Here is a 24,186-nt window from a genome sequence, read left to right as displayed (position 1 = left end):
AGTACAGGGGTCAGATCCCTTCCCTGTCCCTGCTGGCCACGCTAGTGCTGACACAAGCCAGGATGCCATTGGCCTTCTTGGCCCCCTGGGCACACTGCTGGCTCCTGTTCAGCCGGCTGTCAATCAACACCCCCAGGTCCCTCTCTGACTGGCAGCTCTCCAGCCACTCCTCCCCAAGCCTGTAGCACTGCTGGGGGTTGTTGTGGCCCAAGGGCAGCCCCCGGCATTTGCCCTCAGTGAAACTCCCCCAGTTGGGCTCAGCCCATGGCTCCAGCCTGTCCAGGTCTCTCTGCAGAGCCTCCCTACCCTCGAGCAGATCAACACTCCCACCCAACTGGGTGTCACCTGCAAACTGACTGAGGGTGCACTCAATCCCCTCGTCTAGATCGTCAATAAAGATGTTAAACAGGAGTAGCCCCAACACTGAGCCCTGGGGGCCACCACTTGTGACTGGCCACCAACTGGATTTAACTCCATTCATCAGAACTCTTTGCGCCCAGCCATCCAGACAGTTTTTTACACAGTGAAGCCTGTGCCCATCCAAGCCACAAGCAGCCAGTTTCTCCAGGAGAATGCTGTGGGAAATGTGTCAAAGACCTTACTAAAGTCAAGGTAGAAAACATCCACAGCCTTTCCCTCATCCAATCAGCAGGTCACCCTGTCATAGAAGATCAGGTTTGTCAGCAGGACCTGCCTTTCATAAACCCATGCTGACTGGGCCCAATCACCTGGTTGTCCATTATATCATTTTTAATGATACTCAAGATGACCTGCTCCATGACCTTCCCTGGCACCAAGGTCAGACTGACAGGTCTATAGTTTCCTGGATCCTCCTTTCTGCCTCTCTTGCAGATGGGTGTCACATTTGCCACCGTCCACTCTGTCCTGGTTCAACTAGGATAGGGTTAAGTTTCCCCAGCAGAGAGAGAGGGGGAAGGGATCTCCAGCCAGGTTATTCATACCATACTGACGTCAGGTCCAGGGGCGGGAAACTTTGATTTTACTTTCTCTTTGGCTTTTTGGTGGCGGGACCCATGCGTCAGCTTTGTTCCGTGATCATTTAGCGGTATTTCTCTGTATATCGTTTGTCTTGTTCACTGTTATTGCTGTTTATTGTTGTTATCATTGCTACTGTTTTTGTTCAGATTGCTTTATCACACTGTTGTATTAAATTTTCTTCTTATTTTAACCCGGGGTTTGTGCCTCACTTCCAGCCCGACCAGCTGAGGGTGGGGGAGGGGCAACAGCAACGTGCTCTCCGGTCCTGGCAGGGCTTAAACCAACACAGCCTTAATTGGCACCCAACGTGGGGCACAAATAAGAATAAAAAGGGACAGACCCTGACCAGAGTGTGATAGAGCAATCTGTTGGGTGTAATTTTTCTGTTTGTATTTGTTTGATAAGAAAATGTTTGCAATGCTGGCCCACTTGTTTGTGTGGTGGGGCTGGATTAATCCTTATATCCAGTGTATGATCCCTGTGGTGGCGTTTGTTATTGGTGGAAAATGTGCTAAGGGTCTTACGTTGTTATACGGGCTATTGAATGTTTATAATGCCTTTCTATCGCTGTGTGTGGGGGCGGGCTGGTACCTGTTTGCCGTTTGGGCTTTAGTTAGGGGTCTCACCCCCTCTATGGGCGAGCCAGGGGAAGAGATCCTCTCGGCTTTGGGGACTTTCAATTATCCTTGGAGCCTGCAGGCCAGTGTGTTTGCAGCACAATGCCTTCTGAATGCCTGCCTGATTTCGGTTTTGGCCATGCGGCACTTCTCTAACAATAGCAGCGCCAGGAAACCTGCCCCGAGGTCAGATAATAGTGAGTGGCAAGGGGTGTGGGAAAAGATGGGCAAAGGCCTGAGTCGGTGGGCGCCTCCAATGCTTTGGAATTTCACTCCCGAACAAATGCAGAGCCCTGATAAGCTGATGGAGTGCTTAGAAAGGGTGTGTTACCAAGCGGGCAAAACCCAGGAGACACAAATCGCTGCAATGTGTTGGGGACTTGCCCATGCCTACCGTGTCCTCTTTAATACCACCCACTGCCCTCAAGGGGGAGAAAGGGCTGCAGGATCTGAAACAATATCTGAACTGGGGGGACATGCAGAGCCAGTCTCAGCCGCTTCCACCAGCACAGCGACTGAGCCAGAGAGCCAGCCAGTGCCGGTGTCAGTCGCACTGATACACAAAACCAAATATACCAGAAAGTCAGTTCACAAAGTGGGGGATGGGGATGAGCCAGGCCCATCAGGGGAACAGGAGGAAGGGCCAGAGGTGATCGTCCGATCTCTATCCCCGACTGAGCTGCGAGATATGCGGAGAGATTTCGGCCGCCTGGGAGGCGAGCAGATTGGCACCTGGCTGCTCCGATGCTGGGACAATGGAGCCAGTGCTTTTGAGATGGAGGGGAGAGAGGCCAGGCAGCTGGGATCTTTGGCCAAGGATGCTGGCATTGATGGGGAAATAGGGAAACAGACTCAAATCCTCAGCCTTTGGAAGCGACTCCTGCTCAGTGTAAGGGAGAGGCACCCCTACAAGGATGATATCCTATGTCAGCTAGGCAAATGGACCAGCATTGAGAAAGGCATCCAGAACCTCAGGGAGCTGGCTGTGTTTGAGATGATCTATGGTGATCTGAATGATGAGCAGTCACCCATGGACACAGATCAGGCCCCTTGCACACACCTGATGTGGCGAAAGTTCCTGAAGAGCGCACCAGAAGCACACTCGAAAGCACTGGGAATAGTGTCCTGGTGGACAGACACCCACACTCTGACAGTGGATGGAGTGGTTGGCAATCTCCGGCAATATGAGGGAAATCTCCCTTCATCCCAGCATTCCTGGGTCTCAGCTGTGGAGGAACTGTCTCAGAGGGTCCAGAAAATGGAAGAGGACGTGTCCTACATTCCACCTGCATGGGCTGATGTCTCAGCCATTAGAAGTAAACGTTTCCCCACCCAAGAGAAAGGCAGCAGAAGGCACACACCACGAGGCACCCTGTGGTTTTTCCTCCGTGACCATGGAGAAAACATGAGGAGGTGGGATGGACAGCCCACTGCTGCCCTAGCTGCACGAGTAGAGCAGCTAAGAGGGAAGACCATCACCAAAGGGGAGTCCTCCAAGAGGAGTGCAGCTCCAGTGTCCAGTCAGAAATCCCCCAGGCAGAACAGAATGGCCAATGTTATGTCTGACCCTCTTGAGGGGACCAGTAAACCATTCTTGCAAGAAGTGAGTGATGCTGAGCAGGATTAGAGGGGCCCTGCCTCCAGCCAAGGAGAGGAAAGGGATAATCAGATTTACTGGACAGTGTGGATCCGATGGCCTGGCACGTCAGACCCACAAGAGTACAAGGCTTTGGTGCACACTGGTGCACAGTGCACCCTGATGCCATCAAGCTACAGTGGGGTTGAATCCATCTGCATCTCCAGAGTGACAGGGGGATCCCAACAGCTGACCCTACTGGAAGCTGAAGTGAGCCTGACTGGGAGGGACTGGCATAAGCACCCCATTGCGACTGGCCCAGATGCCCCGTGCATCCTGGGCATAGACTATCTCAGGAGAGGGGACTTCAGAGACCCAAAAGGGTACCGGTGGGCTTTTGGTGTAGCTGCCCTGGAGGAGGTTGAACAGTTGTCCACCTTACCCGGCCTCTCAGAGGATCCCTCAGTGGTGGGGCGGCTTAAGGTTGAGGAGCAGCGAGTGCCGATTGCTACCAGGACGGTGCACCGGCGGCAGTACCGCACCAACCGAGATTCCCTGGTCCCCATCCATCGGCTGATCCGTCAACTAGAAAGCCAGAAGGTGATCAGCAAAACTCACTCACCCTTCAACAGCCCTATGTGGTCAGTGAGAAAGCCCAATGGCGAATGGAGGCTGACTGTGGACTACCGTGGTCTGAATGAAGTCACGCCAGCAATGAGTGCTGCAGTGCCGGACATGCTGGAGCTCCAGTATGAACTGGAGTCGAAGGCAGCCAAGTGGTACGCCACGCCTGACATTGCTAACGCGTTCTTCTCCATTCCGATAGCTCCAGAGTGCAAGCCAGTTTGCGTTCACTTGGAGGGGCATCCAGTACACCTGGAATCGATTGCCCCAGGGGTGGAACCACCATTTGCCATGGACTGGTCCATACTGCACTGGAGAAAGGTGGGGCTCCAGAACACCTGCAGCACATTGATGACATCATTGTATGGGGGGACACAGCCAAGGAGGTCTTTGAGAAAGGGAAGAAGATAATTGAAATCCTCCTGAAGGCTGGCTTTGCCATTAAGCAAAAGAAAGTCAAGGGGCCTGCAAGGGAAATTCAATTCCTAGGAATAAAATGGCAAGATGGGCATCGCCACATCCCAATGGAGGGGATAAACAAGATCACAGCCATGGCCCCACCAACCTCTAAAAAGGAGACTCAGTCTTTCCTGGGCGCTGTGGGGTTCTGGAGGATGCACATCCCCAACTACAGCCTGATTGTGAGCCCTCTCTACCACGTAACCCGTAAGAAGAACGATTTTGAATGGGGCCCTGAGCAACAACAATCCTTTGAACAGATGAAGCGGGAGATTGCCCAGGCAGTAGCCCTCGGGCCAGTCCGGGAAGGGCAGGAGGTTAAGAACATGTTCTACACCGCAGCCAGGGAGAATGGCCCTACCTGGAGCCTCTGGCAGAGAGCACCTGGGGAAACTCGAGGCCGACCTCTGGGCTTTTGGAGCCGGGGATACAAAGGCTCTGAAGCTAATTACACACCAACTGAGAAGGAGATACTGGCAGCGTACGAAGGAATTCAGGCTGCCTCAGAAGTGGTTGGCACTGAAACACAGCTCCTCCTGGCACCCCGACTGCCGGTGCTGGGGTGGATGTTCAAAGGAAAGGCCTCCTCCATGCATCATGCAACAGATGCCACGTGGAGTAAATGGGTTGCGTTGATAACACAACGGGCTTGAATAGGGAACCCCAGCCGCCCAGGGATACTAGAGGTGATTACGAACTGGCCAGAGAGCAAAGATTCCGGGATGTCACCAGAACAGGAGGTGACACGTGCTAAGGAGGCCCCACCATATAATGAGCTGCCGGATGAGGAGAAGCGATATGCCCTGTTCACTGATGGGTCTTGTCGCATTGTAGGAAAACATCGACGGTGGAAGGCTACTGTGTGGAGTCCCACACGACGGGTCACTGAAGCTGCTGAGGGACAGGGTGAATCCAGTCAGTTTGCAGAGGTGAAAGACATCCAGCTTGCTTTGGATATCGCTGAGCGGGAAAAGTGGCCGAGGCTCTACCTCTACACCGACTCGTGGGCAGTGGTGAATACCCTGTGGAAATGGCTGCAGCAATGGAAGCAGAATAACTGGCAACGTAAGGGTAAAACCGTCTGGGCTGCTGAAGTATGGCAGGACACTGCAGCCCGTGTGGAAATCCTCATTGTGAAGGTGTGCCATGTGGATGCCCATGTACCCAAGAGTCGGGCCACTGATGAACATGGACACAACCAGCAGGCAGACCAAGCTGCTAAGATCAGAGTGGCTCAGGTGGACTTGGACTGGCAGTGCAAAGGTGAACTGTTCATAGCCCGGTGGGCCCATGAGACCTCGGGCCACCAAGGTAGGGATGCAACATACAGGTGGGCTTGAGATCGAGGGGTGGACCTCACCATTGACACCATTGCAGAGATCATCCACGGATGTGAGACGTGTGCTGCAATAAAACATGCCAAGCGGGTGAAGCCCCAGCGGAATGGAGAGCGATGGCTGAAATATAGATATGGAGAGGCCTGGCAGATCGACTACATCACACTGCCAGAGACCCGCCACAGGAAGCGCCACGTGCTCACGATGGTGGAAGTAACCACTGGGTGGCTGGAAGCTTACCCAGCGCCCCACGCCACCGCCCGGAACACCATCCTGGGTCTTGAAACCCAAGTCCTGTGGTGACACGGCACCCCAGAGAGAATTGAGTCAGACAATGGGACCCACTTCTGAAACAACCTCATAAATGCCTGGGCAGAAGAACACGGCATCGAGTGGGTCTACCATATCCCCTACCACGCACCAGCCTCTGGGAAGATCGAGCACTACAATGGACTGTTAAAAACCACACTGAAAGCACTGGGAGGTGGGACCTTCAAACACTGGGACATGCATCTCGCAAAGGCCACCTGGCTAGTCAACACGAGAGGATCTGCCAGTCGAGCTGGCCCGGCTCAGTCGAAACCTCCATGTGCTGGACGTGGGGATAAAGTCCCTGTGGTGCGCATGAGGAATATATTGGGGAAAATGGTCTGGTTTAGTCCTGCACCAGGCAAAGGTAAAGGCAAACCCATCCACGGGATTGCTTTTGCCCAAGGACCTGGGTGTACCTGGTGGGTGATGCTGGACAATGGAGAGGTCCGATGTGTACCACAGGGGGACTTGATTCTGGGTGAGAACATGCTGTGAATTATGCTGTGCCTTTGTAAATTGTTGTTTTGTTATTGCTAACTGCTAAATGGCAGCTGGACATGACGCAGATGGTATAGAATAAAGGGGTGGATTATGTCCTGGTTCAGCTAGGATAGGGATAGGTTTCCCCAGCAGAGAGAGAGGTGGAAGGGATCTCCAGCCAGGTTATTCATACCATACTGACGCCAGGTCCAGGGGCGGAAAACTTTGATTTTACTTTCTCTTTGGCTTTTTGGTGGCGGGACCCATGCGTCAGCTTTGTTCCGTGATCATTTTGCGGTATTTCTCTGTATATCGTTTGTCTTGTTCACTGTTATTGCTGTTTATTGTTGTTATCATTGCTACTGTTTTTGTTCAGATTGCTTTATCACACTGTTGTATTAAATTTTCTTCTTATTTTAACCCGGGGTTTGTGCCTCACTGCCAGCCCGACCAGCTGAGGTTGGGGGAGGGGCAACAGCAATGTGCTCTCCGGTCCCGGCAGGGGCTTAAACCACAACACACTCCAGTGGGACCTCCCCAGTCAGCCATGATTCCAGGTAAATCATGGGCAGCAGCTTGGCAAGCACATCTGCCAACTCTTTCAGCACCCTTGGGTGTAACCCATCCGGTCCCACAGACTTGTGTGCATCCAGGTGGTGCAGCAGGTCTCTGACCAGCTCCTCTTCAACTGTGCTGACCTCAATCTGCTTCCCCTCCCCATCTCCCAGCTCATGAGGCTGGGTGTGCAGGGAACAGCCACTTCCACTGCTAAAGACTGTCGGCATTGAGCACCTCAGCCTTTTCCTCATCCTTAGCTACCATGTTTCCCTCTGCATCCAGTAAAGGAGGGAGATTTTCCCTAATCCTCCTTTTGCTGTTAATCTATTTACAGAAACATTTTTTATTATCCTTGACAGCTGTAGCCAAGTTGAGCTCTAGCTGTGCTTTGGCTCTCCTAATGTCTCCCTGCATAACTTCACTACATCTTTATAGTCTTCATGAGAGACCTGGCCCCTCTTCCAAAGGCAATAGATTCTCCTTTTGCTCTTGAGATCCAGCCAAAGGTCCCTGTTTAGCCAGGCCGGTCTCCTTCGCCCCCTGCTTGTTTTTCAGCACACGGGAAGAGCCTGCTCCTGTGCCTTTCAGACTTCTCTCTTGAAGTATGTCCAGCCTTCCTGGACTCCCATAGCCTTCAGGGCAGCCTCCCAAGGGATTTCGTTAATCAGTCTTTTGAACAGGTCAAAGTTTGCCCTGCAGAAGTCTAAGGTGGCAGTTTCACTAACCCCTCTCTTTGTTTCTCCAAGGATTGAAAACTCCATCATCTCATGATCACTGCATGCTAGACGGCCTCCAACCTTTACTTCCCCCACAAGCTCTCCCTGTTCACAAGCAGCAGGTCCAGGAGGCACCGTCCCTGGTCGGCTCACTCACCAGCTGGGTGAGGAAGTTATCCTCCACGCATTCCAGGAGCCTCCTGGATTGTTCCCTCTCTGCTGTGTTGTGATCCCAGCAGATACCCGGGAGGTTAAAGTCCCCCACAAGAACAATGGCAAGTGACTGTGAGGTTTCTCCCAGCGGTTTATAGAAAGCTTCATCCACCTCACTGCTCTGGCTGGGGGGTCTGTAGCAGACTTCCACAGCAAGATCTGCTTTATTGGCCCTTAACCTAATCCAAACACTCTCAACCCCATTATAACTATACTTGATTTCTGAGCTGTCATAGCATTCTCTTACATACAGGTCTTCTAAATGGGACATTAAAAGACAAGGTTTGTTGTGTACACAGCTATTTCCTCAGCTCTTGGTGCTGTACAACCTTTTAACAAGTTTACCTGGACTTTGAAAAGTTGCTAGAAGTCTCATATGCTCTTATGGTGTGTGATATATTCAAAATATCATCTTGCTAATAGATCTCAGTTTGATCTGAAAACCAAAAAAATCTTAGTTTTCTTTGTGTGCGAGAAATTTCCATCATTAATGTAACCAAGATGTACTTGAATTCTCTAGCACTGCTCTGGTCTTTTGCTAATAACAAAGAAAGGACTAAAAAATATTTTCCTGAATACGTAATTAATCTTCACGTATTTTTAGACCAAGCATTCACACCACTGTTGACTAGTGTATCTGCCAAATATTTGTTTCTTTTGTGTTTTAAACATTCATTACTTTAAAAAAGCAGGGAAAAAAGCTGAACAGAATAATTAATTCCAAGAGGACAAACAATTCATGACCTGGCCCATCTACTGTCAACTGTCACTGCTCAATTATCTTCTGAATACCTTATTTTGCTCCAGGACTGCTAGAATTGAGCAACATGAACATGTAGTTATCACTGATAAAAGCTGTCCCAGCCCAACTGGGTGCGGGGGAGTGTTTGGGAGAGAAATAAGACAGACAATTGGACTCCCTGCTTCACTGTTTATACTGCATACGCAGAGCACCACAGCTCTGAATGCTAAAGCTTTTTACAGGCTGCCTGTCAGATTCAAGGAGGTTCTTCATCTTACTGGTGGAGGTTACAAGAGAAACCCTGAACTAGCGGGAACATTATAATTTTAACAGCAGCTTTTGTTTTGAATTGCGTTAACATCATAGAGCTAAAGTAAGTAGCTCAAACATTTGAACAGGATCCTGGTCATCCAAAGAGCCTAGCTGTTGCTAAAGGCAACAGTGGTTTTAATTGCTGCAAAATCTAACTTTCAAACTCCAGTAACAAGTGGAACTGGAGGAAAAAGGCTAAAAATGTGTCAGAGAACATGCAAAATGTATTACATACAGAATATTAATGCTGAGATTTGTGTCAGGAAATACTGCTAAATATGATGTATTTTGATGGAAAGGCCTCTCATAAGTCCAGGAAATTAATTAAAAATAAAACAACTTATTTTGACATGAATTCTTGAAAATTTTAACACCTTGAGTTTATTTGCTACTTTTGGAACAACTCAGTAGCTTTTCTGGTTTGTCTTTGTATCTCTGGAGCAGAGCACATGGTACGTCTGATTTCTCTGTGAAGGTAGTAACTCTGAATGACTGGGGATCAGACCCCTCCAGCAAAGGCTCTGAGACAAGAGGACAAAAAATGTTTTTCTCAGGAAAAGTAATTTCTATCCTGAAACATTTGTGAAAATATCATCCAGATACCAAACTGATGAAAGGTTTTCATTCACTGTGCTGTTAGTTTTGCTACTGTTTCAGCAAGATTTGTGCTAATTCTTGAAGCAATGTCTTGTGTTTCTCAACTTTCCTCTGCCTCTGTATGTTACACAGGAAAATGGCCTTGTGGTACTATGCTGTAAATAAAGGGTGTGTCTTCTAAGGGAGTCCTGTCTTGGCAGTGGATGCTGGCACAATTCTCTTTGCATCCCTAAATCTCCTTCTCATCCTTACTTCACACATGGCTGGTTGGCACAACACAGGTCAGGAAGACCACTGTACACTATGCAGGGCAGATCCATCCAGGCAGGGACATCCATCTCAGCTCTCAGAGCCAGAAGTTATGAAGATGACAAATGTCCTCTGATCATATGACCTTATAAGGCTTAGGGTCAGACCAGCCTCCTGAAGCCCATGGAAATGGGCTGATAGGTACATGATGGCATGACAAGGAACGTCTGTCTACCCAGTAATGTGGGTTTCCTTGCTGATAGTGCCCAGCTTAGCAATGAGAGACACAGAACACCCTTTGTTGTGCTGAAAGAAGTATGTTCTTCTATGGTTACCCCCTTTTTTCCAGAAAGTCATAGTTCTTTGCCTTTGTCTTTTTATGCTTAGCACATAACAACAACTCGAGAATATCAGAAATGCTAGTGTATGTTAATAAGGGTGGAATAGATCAAAATGAAAGGGTCTTTCATACAAACAAAAAGCAGATGACTAACTTCCCAAACTTCAGTAAAATCCACACAATTATTGCACAATTCCTTAGGATATCTCTTAAACATTTTAACAGCCTCTCTGCTTCTGAAATGCCCCCAGTGCACACATGGCAACTCCTATTCAAAGCAGATGGGAAAGTCCGAAAATGTCAATTCTTCATTGTATCATTGAACTATGTCCTACACAGCATCCCCAACAGGTACTCTTTACAGGTGGAAGTCACAGAGCACTGTATGCAGTTATGCGAGGCATCAAACAGAATACCCATAACGATCATTTCAGTCTTAAAACTTCATGAAGGACAATCAGAAATCAGAGACAGTCAAGTGTAAACTAATAAAACCTGACGCACTTTCCTTGGAACTTCAAGATTTTCATGGAGACCATGATTTAGATTAAATCTAGCATGTCGTCAAAGTTCTTCCTTCTGCTGTCTAAAACCACAAGCATCTTTGAATACCACTGATCAAACTCACAGTAGGGCAACAAGCAATAAACAGTATGCCATAATGAGCATCTCAAAAATTTAAGAACAGAAAGAGAACTGTATCTTCAAGTTCTTTTGTAAGTTGATTTGACATTCTCAGAGCTTCCAAGTCACACGAGCAAACTACTTGGCCAGGAGTTGTGCAAAAATATAAGCATAGCTGGTAACTTGAATGCCTTCGAGCCAGGTTTTAGTAAGCCATAAACTTTGCACGAAAATACTGTAAACTATTCCATCCGATAACAATTCTTTTTATATAACATTTTGCATTGCTGCTACTTATCCCTAGTACTACTATGAACATATTGTTGGAACATATTCAAAGGTATAAAAGCTGTGGTTTGGGAGGGCATGTAGTCCAAAGTGTTAAAGAGAACTGACAAGTGACTTTTTCAAGCCATGAAAAACAATTCTTTAAAAAGCAATGAAGAACAGAATACTCGCTAGCATATTTTTTCCTTTTTTTGATCAGAACTACCAAGTGTATTGGTTCTAGGGATACTGGAGAAGGAAAAACATGGAGAATAAGGAAGAGGAAGCAGGTATTTAATGCAGAGTATAGAGTCAGGTGGTGTATCTGTCCAGCTTCAGCTTCCTACATACTCAGTGGAAAGGGAGACACTGGAACAAAGGCCTCCCGCACACTCAACACAGGTGCCGCACACGGGGATGACCCTACCATGGTCTCTACTGATAGAGACTCCCAGGATGAGGCAGTTCAGTCTATGCCTGAAGCCAGGCTGCCTCTCTTCTGTACCTCAAACTGATGAACTCAGTTTGCCTCACTGAAGTGACAAGGCAGAAGGGTACATAGCAGTACCTTTCAGTGCTTCTTGCAAGGCACGTATTTTGACATTTAGAAACACATTACACGTAAGTTAAAGGGAAGATAATAAATAGGTAATCTGCTAAATACCAGACTTCCAAATCACATGCATCTGCTTGGACCAAAAATGCAGGACACAATTTTGGGTGCACAAACAGGTCAATATGCAAAGAGCAGGTTTCTAAATGAAGAAAAACTTAACCTTGCTAAGCTCCATATATGATGCTAAATAGAACACTTTTTGCCTGTCCTGGCCAAACAGGCAGAGAAAAAATGAACTACGTAATAACTTCTTAAGGTAGCCCCATATCAGGCTAGTCTAAAGATGATGAACAATGTGCAGATGTGTACCTTGTCTCTGATGCAGCTGTATTAATCTTGTGAACAAATCCTATGCAAGACTGCAGTATGTAGGACAAGAACTTTTCACAAACACTGTGCTGATTAGAAGTGGTGATTTAGAGCTCACACTAATGATGGCTGACAGGAACTCTCCACTCTCAATTTGCTCAATAATAGCTAACTACCAGGTCTGCAATTTCAAAGGTGTCCACAGAGGGAGACTAGGCTGACTTCAGTTTTTTTTCACGATAATCTTTAATATAGACTCGAAGGCCCTTATCAGAACTTAGAGGGGCTCACTGCTGTCAACTAGTCAGTTAGCTCTAACTGACCTAAGCCATCACCAGATATTTAGAGCACAATGCCAGAGGTAGGCTAGAATCTGCTGCGCTCTCATTATTAGTTGCTGATTTTGCAGAGGTCACATGAATAAAAATCCATAAATACATTCTTGATGAACAGATAACACACATGACTCTAAATGCTCACCTTCTCAAATGACAGGGTACACTGTTTTTCAAATAAAAAGAATGTAAACCATTTACATGGTAAGAAAAGATTTTCATTTTCCTTTGCTTCAACTATTTTTGTTTTAATTTCAAAATGAGATTCAGAATCTGAAAATGCATTGAAATTAAAAGCCAATTATCCCAGTGGGTAACAGTGCTGCATCTTATACTTACATGCTTTTGACATATAGAAGAAACAAAGCCACCATTACTTAATTAAACAAGTATTAAATAAGCATTAGAACTGTTTATCCTAAAATGATACCTGCTTATATTGTTTTGAGGGCCAGTTTTTTCATGTTTGTTAATTGGATGACAGAGAACACTGAATTTGACATGCTGGTTGACCATTCGTCATGCTCCCTCAAGATCAGGTTAGATAAAAAAAGCCAGATTTCAAAGACCAGATATTCAGAAAACGTGTCGTGTTTGATGATTCTGTAGGTGCTGTGACAGACCTTCTCCTTACATACACTACTGACTTCAGTGGAGTGAAGATGCATTACAAAAGCAAAAAGCCCAGCTTTTTAATGCAACAATTATTACAATAATGCAGAACAACTCCCAAAGCCTCCCTCAGCTACTGCTTTATCAAGTTGCTCAGATCAACTGACTCATCTGTTTAAGGCTGGCTGTGCACTATCGCTGACTTCAGCTCAAGAGCAGTGCACACCTACAACTTCCAAGTTCAGTTTTGAAGACAGATACTTCCCATTTTACTTGCACTGGAAGACAGAAACAAGTCTGTTCTCTTAGAAGCAGCTATTATTAATTTGTCAGGCTGCCACATGGAGTAGTTGAAATAATTTGTATTTTCAGCTTTTTTAGCCCATAACAAGCAGTGCGGCTTCAGGATATTTAAACTGTCCATCAATAAAGATCGCACATATGTCACTGTGACTCCTGTGTGCTAAGACAAGAACAAACCATTAAACTTCCACTGCTGTACAACATTTCCTCACTTCTATTTCACAACAGATCTGGCAACAAATGCACATTCCTCCTACAAGGTGCAATGGGTGCTGTTAGCAGTGGTTACCTCTCAGGATCAGAAGCCCAACACAGGTGCCTATAGCTGGGAAATTCAGCACTTCGAACCAGGGAGCTTTTTGGGCTCTAGATGCATTCCTTAATCAGCAGCAGCAACACTTGCTCAAACCTGTTTGTACTTTCTTTAGTTCTGCTTCAGTTCCTCACTGTTACAACAGCTCTGCAGCCTTCCATAATGCAATAAGCAATCTGCTTAACATAAACTGCATGAACTTGCTACATGAAAAACTGAAGCCTAAGAGTTCTGAATGAGTGAGCTTAGTTTCTTCCCCTTTCTTAGATGGTTTACATGTGTCCTAAAAGAAGGACTGCTGAACTTGCTAGCTCAAGTGTGGCATAGATTCCCAAACAAGGCTGCAAAACCAAACACTGATATCAGCTCAGCCTTCCTCAATAGGGTGCTGCCTTTTGCACTGTCTCTTGTGGTACAGCATTCCTATTTCTGTGTACCTCACAGAATTCATCTCTAGTTTGCTGGGTGGAAATGTCAAAGTGTGGTCCACATGGCAAAGGTAAGCATGGACAGCTTTGACGAAACACAGAAACTCTGCAAGAAACCTCTCTGCAATGCACCTTTGGAGAGGATGCAAAACTGCAGTGCCAAGAACTCTCTTATTTTTTGAAAGATGACATTACACAGATATGCAACAGCTTGTCAAACTTAGTAGCTCTGCTTTTAGGACCATCTTAAATGAACTGTTTTGCTGCCACAGGTTCTGAGACAGCTAACTGCTAAGTAAATCTTGCTCCTGTTTGCTGACCAGCTACTGACTAGCCTGATAACCTTGCAGAATTCACTTATCTCCCTGCCTCCCCAGTTTCCGTAGAACTGTCACAGGCTTCAATTAATCACTTTGAGACCTACCAATGAAGAGTGCTACACAACGACTTAAGTGCTGGGATTATTCTAACAATGCACTTTCCTTCATTTTCTGTTACTACAACACATAACATACTATTTTGGGGAGTTTGCCATGCTTTGCAGACAATTTTGGTTTTGGAAAAGAAGCAGAGAATTCTGGTTAGAAGCAGAAGAAACCCCACATTAAAGTGTAAGAAGAAAAAAAGAGACATTTTAGGAAAGTGAAAGAAGAAACAATTACGGTTGTACCAAAAGACAAAACCAAAGGACAGCAGTGTAAGAGTCCTGAGGGAAGAACAATTTTGTTATGGTTAAAATACTTCTCTAGATTTATTCCAATAGTATTTTAAACTTAGAACAGTAATTTTCTGAAGAGTCCCTAGAAAGGAGAGTATTCCCTGAAGCTGTAATTTGTCTCACATGAAGACATCCTGAACAAAACCACAGTTCAGTATCTTTAAGCAAGAGCCAGCAAGAAGTCAAAAATTTAACTTTGACATTTAATCACAATTCTCCCTGTCACCATGCAACTATTTTTCCTCCCACATTCTTATGAGACCACAGTGTAAAATGACAGCGATGCTGTTGTAGCCACAAGTTTCAGCTGGGCTCATAAAACTAAACTGTAGGTTTCTGAAGGGAATTTTTGTTTATTCCCTTTCAAGGGTATGATTAGTTAAGACTCCCTATCAGGAAAACAGACAGTATTCATTACGCTTATGTTTTGTTTGTCATGGTTGTTTGAAACTTGTATCACTAACTTTTTCACACGGCACCCCTGGGATGGATCTGTATCAAAACTTGACTTCACAGTGAAAGGTCTAACATAGGAATACATTTTCCTAAAGCAGGTTTTCCATGTGCAACTCTGGGCACATCAGAAAATGGTCTTCCTTTCTCCCACCAAATGTGAAGAGAGAATAATCTTTGCCAATTTCATGTGCCCAGCACTGATGCACCTCTTGCAGTCTCACTCATCAACCCCAAAGGAGAGCGTGTAAGATGTTTCAAGAGAAATACACCCAATGCTCAGTTACATGACACTACCAGAAAGTAGACTATATAAATAACAGAAAACTAGGCTTGCTTTGTGAATGTTCCTGCACACAGAAGCCAAATGGCAAGGAGCAGCCCAGTCTAGCCCCATTAAAAAGATTCCAGAGTAGGCTGGCTGTCCATGAGCCATCATCTACTGGGAAACCTCCCCAGCATGCTCAAGTGCCCACACATGCTCAGGAGCTGCCTAGACCGAATTTGTGCCATGGGACTATATATCAACACCACTGATGATCCTGTTCCAGTGTCTAGAAACATTCCTGGATATGCTTCTATTTATTGGTATACTACACGCAGCTTAAGGGCACCTTTGTCAGTCATCAGCAATTAAAATAGTCACCTGCCGACAGTACAGAGATCTCTCTGACTGCTGTCAGCTATCGGGCACCCAAGTCCCGCTGCCAAGAAACAAGGCAGACGTCTCAGCTGCCAGACTTGGTTCACATATATCACTTCTGAAATCGGGACACTGGCTTCATGCTCCTTCAAAGAGTGAATTTCACACACTTGTTTGCAAGGGCAGCGGAGCACAGACAGCACGGGAAGATGGTGACTAGTTGCCATCAGGACCAGACCGTTCCATGTGCCGCAGCACACCGTTCCACAGCCCACCGCACAGCCCGACACCCCTCGACACCGGACGCCCTCGCCCGGTACGCGGAGCCGCACCCCCACACCACACACACCCCGCGCCTCCTCACCCCGCGCTCCGCGCCCCGCCGGGAGCCGGGCAACGCGCACCCCGCGCCTCCGCCCGCCGGCCCTCGCCGACTGGCGCCCCTCCCCGCACACCTCACGGCGCCGGCACACGGCCGCGCTCACTCGCCACACGCCCGCCGGCGCCGCCCTCCGCTCCCCGCCCGGCCGCGCTCCCAGCCCAGCGCCGCCGCCGGCGCCGTGCCCCCGCCGCGGCAGCGCGCTCACCGCCGCCTGCTGGAAGGCGCCCTTGGTGTAGGTGCCGCCGCCGCGGTAGGCGATGGCGGGGATCTCGCGCCCCAGCAGCGCGCATTTGTGCTGCTGCGGCCGCCGCCGCGAGATGTAGTCCACGCGTGGCACCACGTTGCTGCGCGAGGAGAAGGTGACGATGGCGACGCGCGTGGCCGCGGGCACCACGGGGAAGTCGGAGAGCAGCTTCTTGACGAAGCGCAGCTCGCTGAGGAAGTTGGCCGGCCCCACGCTCGACGACTCGTCCACCAGGAAGACCAGCTCCAGCCGCCCGCTGCGCGCCCGCAGCCGCCGCACCTGGCGCTTGAAGGCGCGGCCCAGCTTCTCCACTTTGCTCTCCGTCGTGTCGGGCAGCGGCGGCGCCGCCAGCGCGGGCGACGCGAAGGTGGGGGCGCGGGAGAGGGCACCCGGCGGGCCGCCCGTCCGGCCCTGCGGCACCGACGGTGACAGCGAGAGCGTCAGCCCCCCCCAGCAGCAGAGGGCCACCAAGGGCCACATCGCGGGGCGTCGGGCGCGGGGCGACGCCGGCAGCCGCGGGAGGAGAGCGGCTGCTCTCCCGGCCCTCCACCTCCGCGCTCCTCGGAGGGGCGGCCGGCCTGCCTGCCTGCCTGCACGCCCGCCCGCTTGCCTGCTTGCTTGCTTGCTTGCCTGCTTGCTTGCTTGCTTGCTTGCCTGTCTCCCTCCCCGCCGGCCCCCGCAGGTACCCGCGCCCTTTAATCCCGCCGCGGGCCTCCCCCGCGGCTGAGGCGCTGCCCCTTGCACGCCCCCCTCTCGGCTGCCTCCCCCCCCGGCCCCTCGCCTTTCGGTAACGAATCCCCCGCACACCCGCTCCCTCCCCGCCCCCCCGCCGCCGCCCCGTCCCGCCCCGATGGGTCCCACACGGCTGGCGGGGCCAGCCCGCCCGCGGGGGGGGAGGCGGTCACTGGAGATGCGCCCAGGCGAAGCGGCGCGGTGCCGGGCTCCGGAGAAGGGAGAGCGGCGGAAAACCCCCAAAAAACGAGAAGCGCCTTTTCCGCTCCCCCGCCGCGAGAGCTGGAGCTGCTTCTCGCAAGGACGGAGCGAGGGTTTGCAGTGACACGTGCCGGATTAATCGTGGTTAATTTAGCCCTTTGTTTTGCGGGAAGGATGCGCTTGCGGCGGGGAGATTGGACGGGGTTACCCTCCGGTCCTGCTCTTGGCTCTGTCAGTCTCTTTCTCTTCAAGGGGACGCTTCATCCGGCCATGGACTCCGGTTTCCAACTTTGAAGGTGTAGCAATGCCTAACAGACGTGCGTCTCACTGGAGGGGTGGCGAGGTGTCTGGAAATGTGGGGTGACGGTGCACAGGGGTGTGTGTGTGAAAGGCAGGGACAGCACCTACATACGTACATCTACATGTGTGTGGAAATATATATATATATATGTGCACGAATGTACCAACAGTGATAATAATCTTTCATGCTTGTTATGAAAAATTGCTGGTAGCCAAGTGTGAGATTACAAGCTATTGCTTGGGAGTGTTCCCATGCTGTCTTGCTGTGAATCACATTGGGAGAGACAAACACTCCTAGAGAGGTGTCCTGCCCAAATTTATAACCCATTCCCCCTCCAACCAACCTCTGTACATATTTAATACTCTAGGCTGATAGGAGGCAATAACTTGGGTTCCTTTTAGCCACTACTTTAGCATTAAACAGTTCTCTAGCTAATCAACTCCATTTCCAGGAGTATTTGAGTCTCAGAAAAATTCCCTTAGGATAGATCAGCAATGTAAACTTGTTGATAGCAGCCCCTCATTTGTATTTTTCCTTCCTTTATTAATTTTCTAGTCCTCCTCTGCTTTAGCTTACTGTTGTCGACATTTCACAGTGCCATGGCATACACAGGTGCTTTGGTGCATTTGCAAGTCAAACCCCATATTTACATTTAATTGAATTATTTACTCTTTCTTTATTGGAGTGTCAGCTGATGGAAAACTGATCCAATACTGTCCCTTTGACTTTCCAGCAATACTCAAATTCCACTGCAAATAACAAGAGACTAAGTGACAGAAGATACTATTTAATTAGGGAAATGATGCATTTGATATATGGTTCCTACATGTTTTTACATTTATGTGGTAGTCTAAGCGCTTCACAGAAATCTGTTTCTTAGGTATACTTTTGCCACTCAGTGCTTGAAAAGAAGATAGCATACACTCTTACAGAGGCATACGTGAAGAGTAGTTTTCATTTTGAAGGATGTGCAACTGATGGACTGGATCAGTTAAACTTTCTGCTCATGTAACAGAGAAATAATGGCTGCAACATCATGCTTGGGGTACTCTGCTTTTCCTTTGTAGTAACAGACAACCTTTTTTGACTTGAAAGGGGTAGCTGAAAGTTGCTGCAATTACCAAAATCCTCAGCAAGTTGATTTGCACCATTGGTCTTTGGAGGATTAAAGAAATGATGCTGCAGTTGCATTCACTGTGATCTGAATCACACCACTGGTACACCTTACAGTGCTCTTCATCTATGATGTACTGGGCTAGAGATCGTGTCAGTCTTTGCACAGACCAGAATGAAAGAACAGAAGAGTATAGCCAAGAAGAGGAGGTGGAAATGGAAGAAATACTTGGTTTCTGTAAGGTGCTCCTAACTGAAGTAGATCATTGCAATTATGACATGCTGCTGTTACTCCTGAGTGTTCAGGTCATAATGGGTAATTTTAACCCAGTTAAGTGTGTGGAAAGCTGTCATTTCCCGTTTTCCCCATGTTTTATAACACCAGATTCAGATTTATAAATGCTACACATTTTAGGACTCAGAAACAAAGGAATGGAGGATGATTTGGAAACATTTTTAGCAAAGGAAGAACAATTTATGTTAATGGCCACTTTTCATATGTACCTCCTGTACTGCCAGCGTGGGAGACCGCAATCAGGTATGACTAACTGTGAGAACATAGCAGTTAATTTCGGTTTTAGCAACCTCATCAGAATTGGGAATGCATAAATAACAGGGAAATTATAAATTAGTCCTTAATACATGCACAGTTTCTGAAAATAAGTATTCCGCTAGGTCATGCGGGTCATTCAGGTCCTGCAGTCATGCTGCACAGAAGCCATCACTAGTTCAATGAAAGCTGTGTTTGTATGTGTAAGGGCAGCAGAATGAAGTAATCGATTTAAGGCATAAATATATTTGTCACAGTAGAAGAGGAGTAAACAAGTGAACAGCTAAGATCTGACTGTGGATGCAAGTCTAGACCATAGCATGGTAACTGATGTGAAGCAAAATCCAAAATGATGTGAACCAAAATTGAAGTGGTGAGGGGAAATTTCCTTTCAACCCATGAAGCTAGCAAAAGACTTCAGAAAGAATCAGTGACCTGTAGTGAATAACTCTCCTTGTATATTCTCCCTTGGGTATAACACAGATAACTCTTTAAAATCATTGGCATAAAATCAACATAGACATGCAGAGGGGAGACAATAAAGCATTATAAGATATTATGAGCAGTTAGCATCAGTATCTGTAATAAACATGATCTAATGGTCTGAGGGAAAGAGTGAGGGCATCCAGAGTATTTCAGTCTGCTCCTGACATGGTTTTAGAATACTATAGAATAATTCCTGGAATAAACTAATTTAAAAAGCTTGGATTCAGCCTGTGAAATCCTCGGAAAGGTATTTTATCCTTGAGGTTGTGCTTGCGAGAGAAAAAGTCATCTTGCAGATGGTGGAGGAGGTTGTGAGTGTGTGTGTGTGTGTGTAAGCAGCAAGCATTCTGTTGACTATGTTCACTAAGCTTTTCTGAAAGCACCATTTCCAGGGGAAATCTCTGTTGTATTAAATTGCCTTCTCCAAGCCTGCCTGCCAGCTCTTTACAAATCCTTTCCATGTTGATGTGCTTAAGCCCTCTGCTTTTGATGGTCTTTTCCCTGTTGTATTCATGCATATTATTTGTGCTTTGGTTCATACTGATCTGTAGCAGATGGGGAAGTGGAGAGCAGAAGGAGTTTTTCCCAGTTTAAGCGTCCCCGAAGGTCAAAATATCTGCCCTGGGCTTCACAACTTGAAAAGGCAGTGTGGGTTTCATGTGGCTTCTGATGACAATGTGCACAAGAAGGTGGTGCTGGACTGTGAGTCTATTGCATTACAAAACAGCAGGTAACAAAAAACACTAGATCTTGTAAATAAACTAACTGCCTTTGTCATGTGACTGAAGAGGGCTGGCTGGTCCTGAAAAGGAAAGCTTAAGAGCAGCACTTCAACTGCTTTTACAATCTCATTCCTGTATCTCTTTAATTGTCTTATTAAAATCCACAGACTTCATGAATTCCAGTAATTCTTTACTGTCTCCCCGCAAGATCATATGGTCATTTAACACCACCCTGCTTACTAACCAAAAGGGAAATCTTTACCCCTGGTTAAAAACCCTACTGCAAACAAACAGTCTGAGGATTGCTGTCCTTTAGCCAAATAGCTTTTTGGTTGAATTACTCAATGAAACATGGCCAAGCATCTTTCCAAATATGGAGAAGAAAAGCATTATATTCCTCCCCCTTCGTGTTCCCCCAAATACAGCTGGACAAAATACATCCTTGTTCTTAACCCACACAGTATTTGTGCCTGCAGAGACAATGCCGCAGTATCACATACCCTACAATTTTTGGAGGAATGCAGGTCATTTTTGTTTTTACAGTAAAGATGTTCTGTTAGCAACTTCATGCCACAGTGGAAACGTAGCTGCAACTGAAATGTTAAGTCTTCTGCAGGAATCCTGAAGCATTCTAAATTTTATCTGAACTAGAGATAAAATGACATCTTAAGAACAGAAATCAGAACCTGATGTTACTTAAGCTTGTTCTAAGCCCATCTTTTGTGCTCAAGCACCCAGCATGCATCTGGGGAAACCTCACATAATATGGAGCTAGCAGAGCCAGACTTCTTTCTTCCATTTAAGCCATTGGCAGGGTACAGGATTGCTCTGTGCTGTCCATTTCCCTTTGCAGATGTCAGGCAGTATTTCAGCCGGGGGTGTTTAAGACTCTGTATGAGGAGCAAAGCTTGCAGGAATAGTATTTATAGAGCAGGAGGAGACACACTTCCATTTTCAGAAAATAACCTCTCTAATCTGCTACTAGGGAGCTATTAATATGGTATCAGGGAAGAAGTGCCGGTACCTGGTAGGTGACATCCAAAGTCTTCATGCTTTAAATGAAGGCAGCAGAGCTATTCTAGGAGAGAGGGAGGAAGAGGGAGGAAGGGAAGTTGCTTCTTCCTCTTTCCTCCTGTACATTTTGGGAGGAAGGGAGAACAGGTCTAGCTCACAAATCCTGGAACGCAAGTTCTCACTCCTGAGAGCCTTCACCTGCCAGTGCTGCCAGTGCCATACCTGCCTACATTTCTAGCTACGTTTTTCATTCACTGCCACTAAACCATGACAAAGACCAGGCAAGAGGGCAGTTTTGCTGCAGAGCAGAGTCTGCCCTTGACAGCTCCCTACTGCAGGATGTATTGCTGGAATATGCTGCCTCAGCAGTTTCTGACTTGAGTATTTCCTTAGTGGCAGCAGTGAAAGGAACATGGAGGATCAGGCTGTATTTTACATTCACTGCTCGGATACCAAAGCAATCAAGATCTTAGGCATAAAAACTGAGTGGGATTTTTTTGACATTTTAGGCCTCAGTCCTTGGCTTAAACAGAACATGAAGCAACATGAATGGAGGAAATGAAGAATTTTCTGTAAACATAAGAGTGCTCTCAAAAAGGAGAAAAAGAAGAGATCCATCTCTTAAATTATCACTTGTTTTATCATTAAAAAGCCAGGATAGGTATTTCACAATCCTTTCAAATAGCAGTAATTCATGGCTTTAATTATTTTAAGAGAAATTGTGCAGGGCTAGGAACTTGGAAGTTCAGGCTTCCCACATAAATTGTTTAAACACACACAAATTGAGGGCAGTCAGTTTTGATTTATACATGCAAATCCTGTTGACACCTCTGGGAGTTCTGACACAGACTGAAGAGAGTACATAGCCCTTAAATGAGGGCAAAATGTCTGTCTACATGACTTTGGAAAAAGATTATTACGTAGGAGGAGAAGAGTCAGTCTGCCAAAAGTGTCTACTTTCAGGCAGAGGTCTGAGTGTTTTAGTCTTCAGCAGAGCAAACAAGCATTTGAATGATCCAAGCTATGGGTTATTAGTTCAAGCTATAAAAAAGAAAAACAAGATTCATACTGCTTCACAGTATTCAGACAATGACAAAGGTTAGTCATAGGAACTTCATCTTCACTTGTGGACAAGCCCAGTGCACACTAAGAATATCATATGGCTGACTTCCAAGATAAAAAGAGGTAGGCAAAATCAAAACATCTGATGGTCCCCGTCTGCACAACAGATGTTGAAGTTAAGCACGTGAGAGCTTAACTTAAGCACAAAGTCAGTGTTGTTGGCCTAGTACATTCATGCTAAAGCAAATATATTTTGCCATATATCTACACCCCAGAGCATGTGTTGTATGATTTTTGTAAAGTTCTAGGCAGACAATGAATATGAGAAAGCAATGGAAGGCTTTGTTGATCATAAAAGGCAGGTCCAAATACAGAGAAACTGGAGACTGAAAGCTCTGGTGTGGCAGGAGAGAAGATACAAGCAAGGTCTGTAGGGTGAAGTTTGTTTAGGGCATTTTTTGCTCCTGAATATGCTGACACAACCAAAAAAAAATGGTTTTGGTAGACAGACTATTCCAGGTTGCTTTTTCAAACCTTGATACGTATTGTAGCCTTGAAACACAAAATCACTGGAGTCTTTGACTCTGCTTGCTTGTGGTGCACAGGTACTGCTCATGAGTGTCTGCTTTACAGGGTGTTCTGCACTAACACAGCAAAGTAGGACAGTACTCTGGAAGAATGACAGTAAATTTCTAACCTCTCTTCCCTATATCAAAAGGATGATGAAGAACCTAAGAAATGGTCTTGAAAATCATGTTTTGAAAATGCTTTTCTGAAGGAGGACTTTAGTTCTGTCATTTCCAGAGGTACCAAAATTTAAGGAGTCAAGGAGAGAATTTGGGCCCTGTGGAGAATTCCTTCCCTTTTGCAACTAAAACTTACAAGCAGAAGAGGTGTGACTTTTCTCTGTGGGCAAGAAAGGACTCCAGTCCCCAGGTTTATAGCTTCCTCATTAAAATTCACACTTTTAATATCACCCATGAATATCAAATATGTTGGAAGTGCAGTTAGGATGCTATGATGAAAATACTGCTATCAGACAAGAAATTACCTTCAGCCTCAAAAAGAGATAACTGAAAGAGATGTGATAGGCAAAAGAATATTACAGATAGTAAGTCATGAGGAAAACGAGAGGTGATGAATAGGGAGTGACTTCACTGTTTATTCCAATGCAAAGATTACACGGCATTAAGTGAAAATGGCAGGGACCTCTTTCAAAAGGTGATGGTCACACAACTATGTGCCTAAGCAATTGAATTCCAAGCCATATAATAATGCAGTGGATACTAAAAGTTTGTGTGCAGAAAATCTGTGCAATGAAAATCCATGCAATACTTTAAGACAGTACAAAGGTATATCTTCCATCGCTAAACACCTGGAGTTGCATATCCCAGATTTTAAGAGAGTATTGACTAAACTTGTCTAGCTTTAAACTGTTCCCTAAAATGTGGGAGTTAAAAAGAAAATTCAAACATAGACAGATCCTTAAGTCTAGTCTGGTATGGCTCATACTTTATTCATATAACCTCACCCTCCCTCTGTATGGGAGTTCTTATTTACTTTACTCAAAATGTTATTTTGAAATTAAGCCAGCCCAGGACTGAAGACATGAGAAATAGAAATGCTT

At 46.6% G+C, this 24,186-nt stretch overlaps 1 protein-coding gene across 1 annotated transcript in view; it reads right to left on the bottom strand.

Annotated features, from left to right (window-relative positions):
• Positions 1-16,944, bottom strand: part of SVEP1 (sushi, von Willebrand factor type A, EGF and pentraxin domain containing 1) — a 134,708-nt gene extending 117,764 nt beyond the window's left edge. The window contains exon 1 of the mRNA XM_074931869.1: positions 16,340-16,944. Coding sequence (XP_074787970.1) covers positions 16,340-16,858 — 519 coding nt within the window. The 5' untranslated portion in view covers positions 16,859-16,944. The remainder of the gene's footprint in view (positions 1-16,339) is intronic.
• Between the last annotated feature and the right edge of the window lie 7,242 nt (positions 16,945-24,186).

Source organism: Athene noctua, chromosome Z (genome assembly GCF_965140245.1).
Source record: "Athene noctua chromosome Z, bAthNoc1.hap1.1, whole genome shotgun sequence".
NCBI classification, from domain to species: Eukaryota; Metazoa; Chordata; class Aves; order Strigiformes; family Strigidae; genus Athene; species Athene noctua.
Note: the sequence above shows the minus strand (reverse complement) of the source record. Positions and strands in the feature narration are given on the sequence as shown.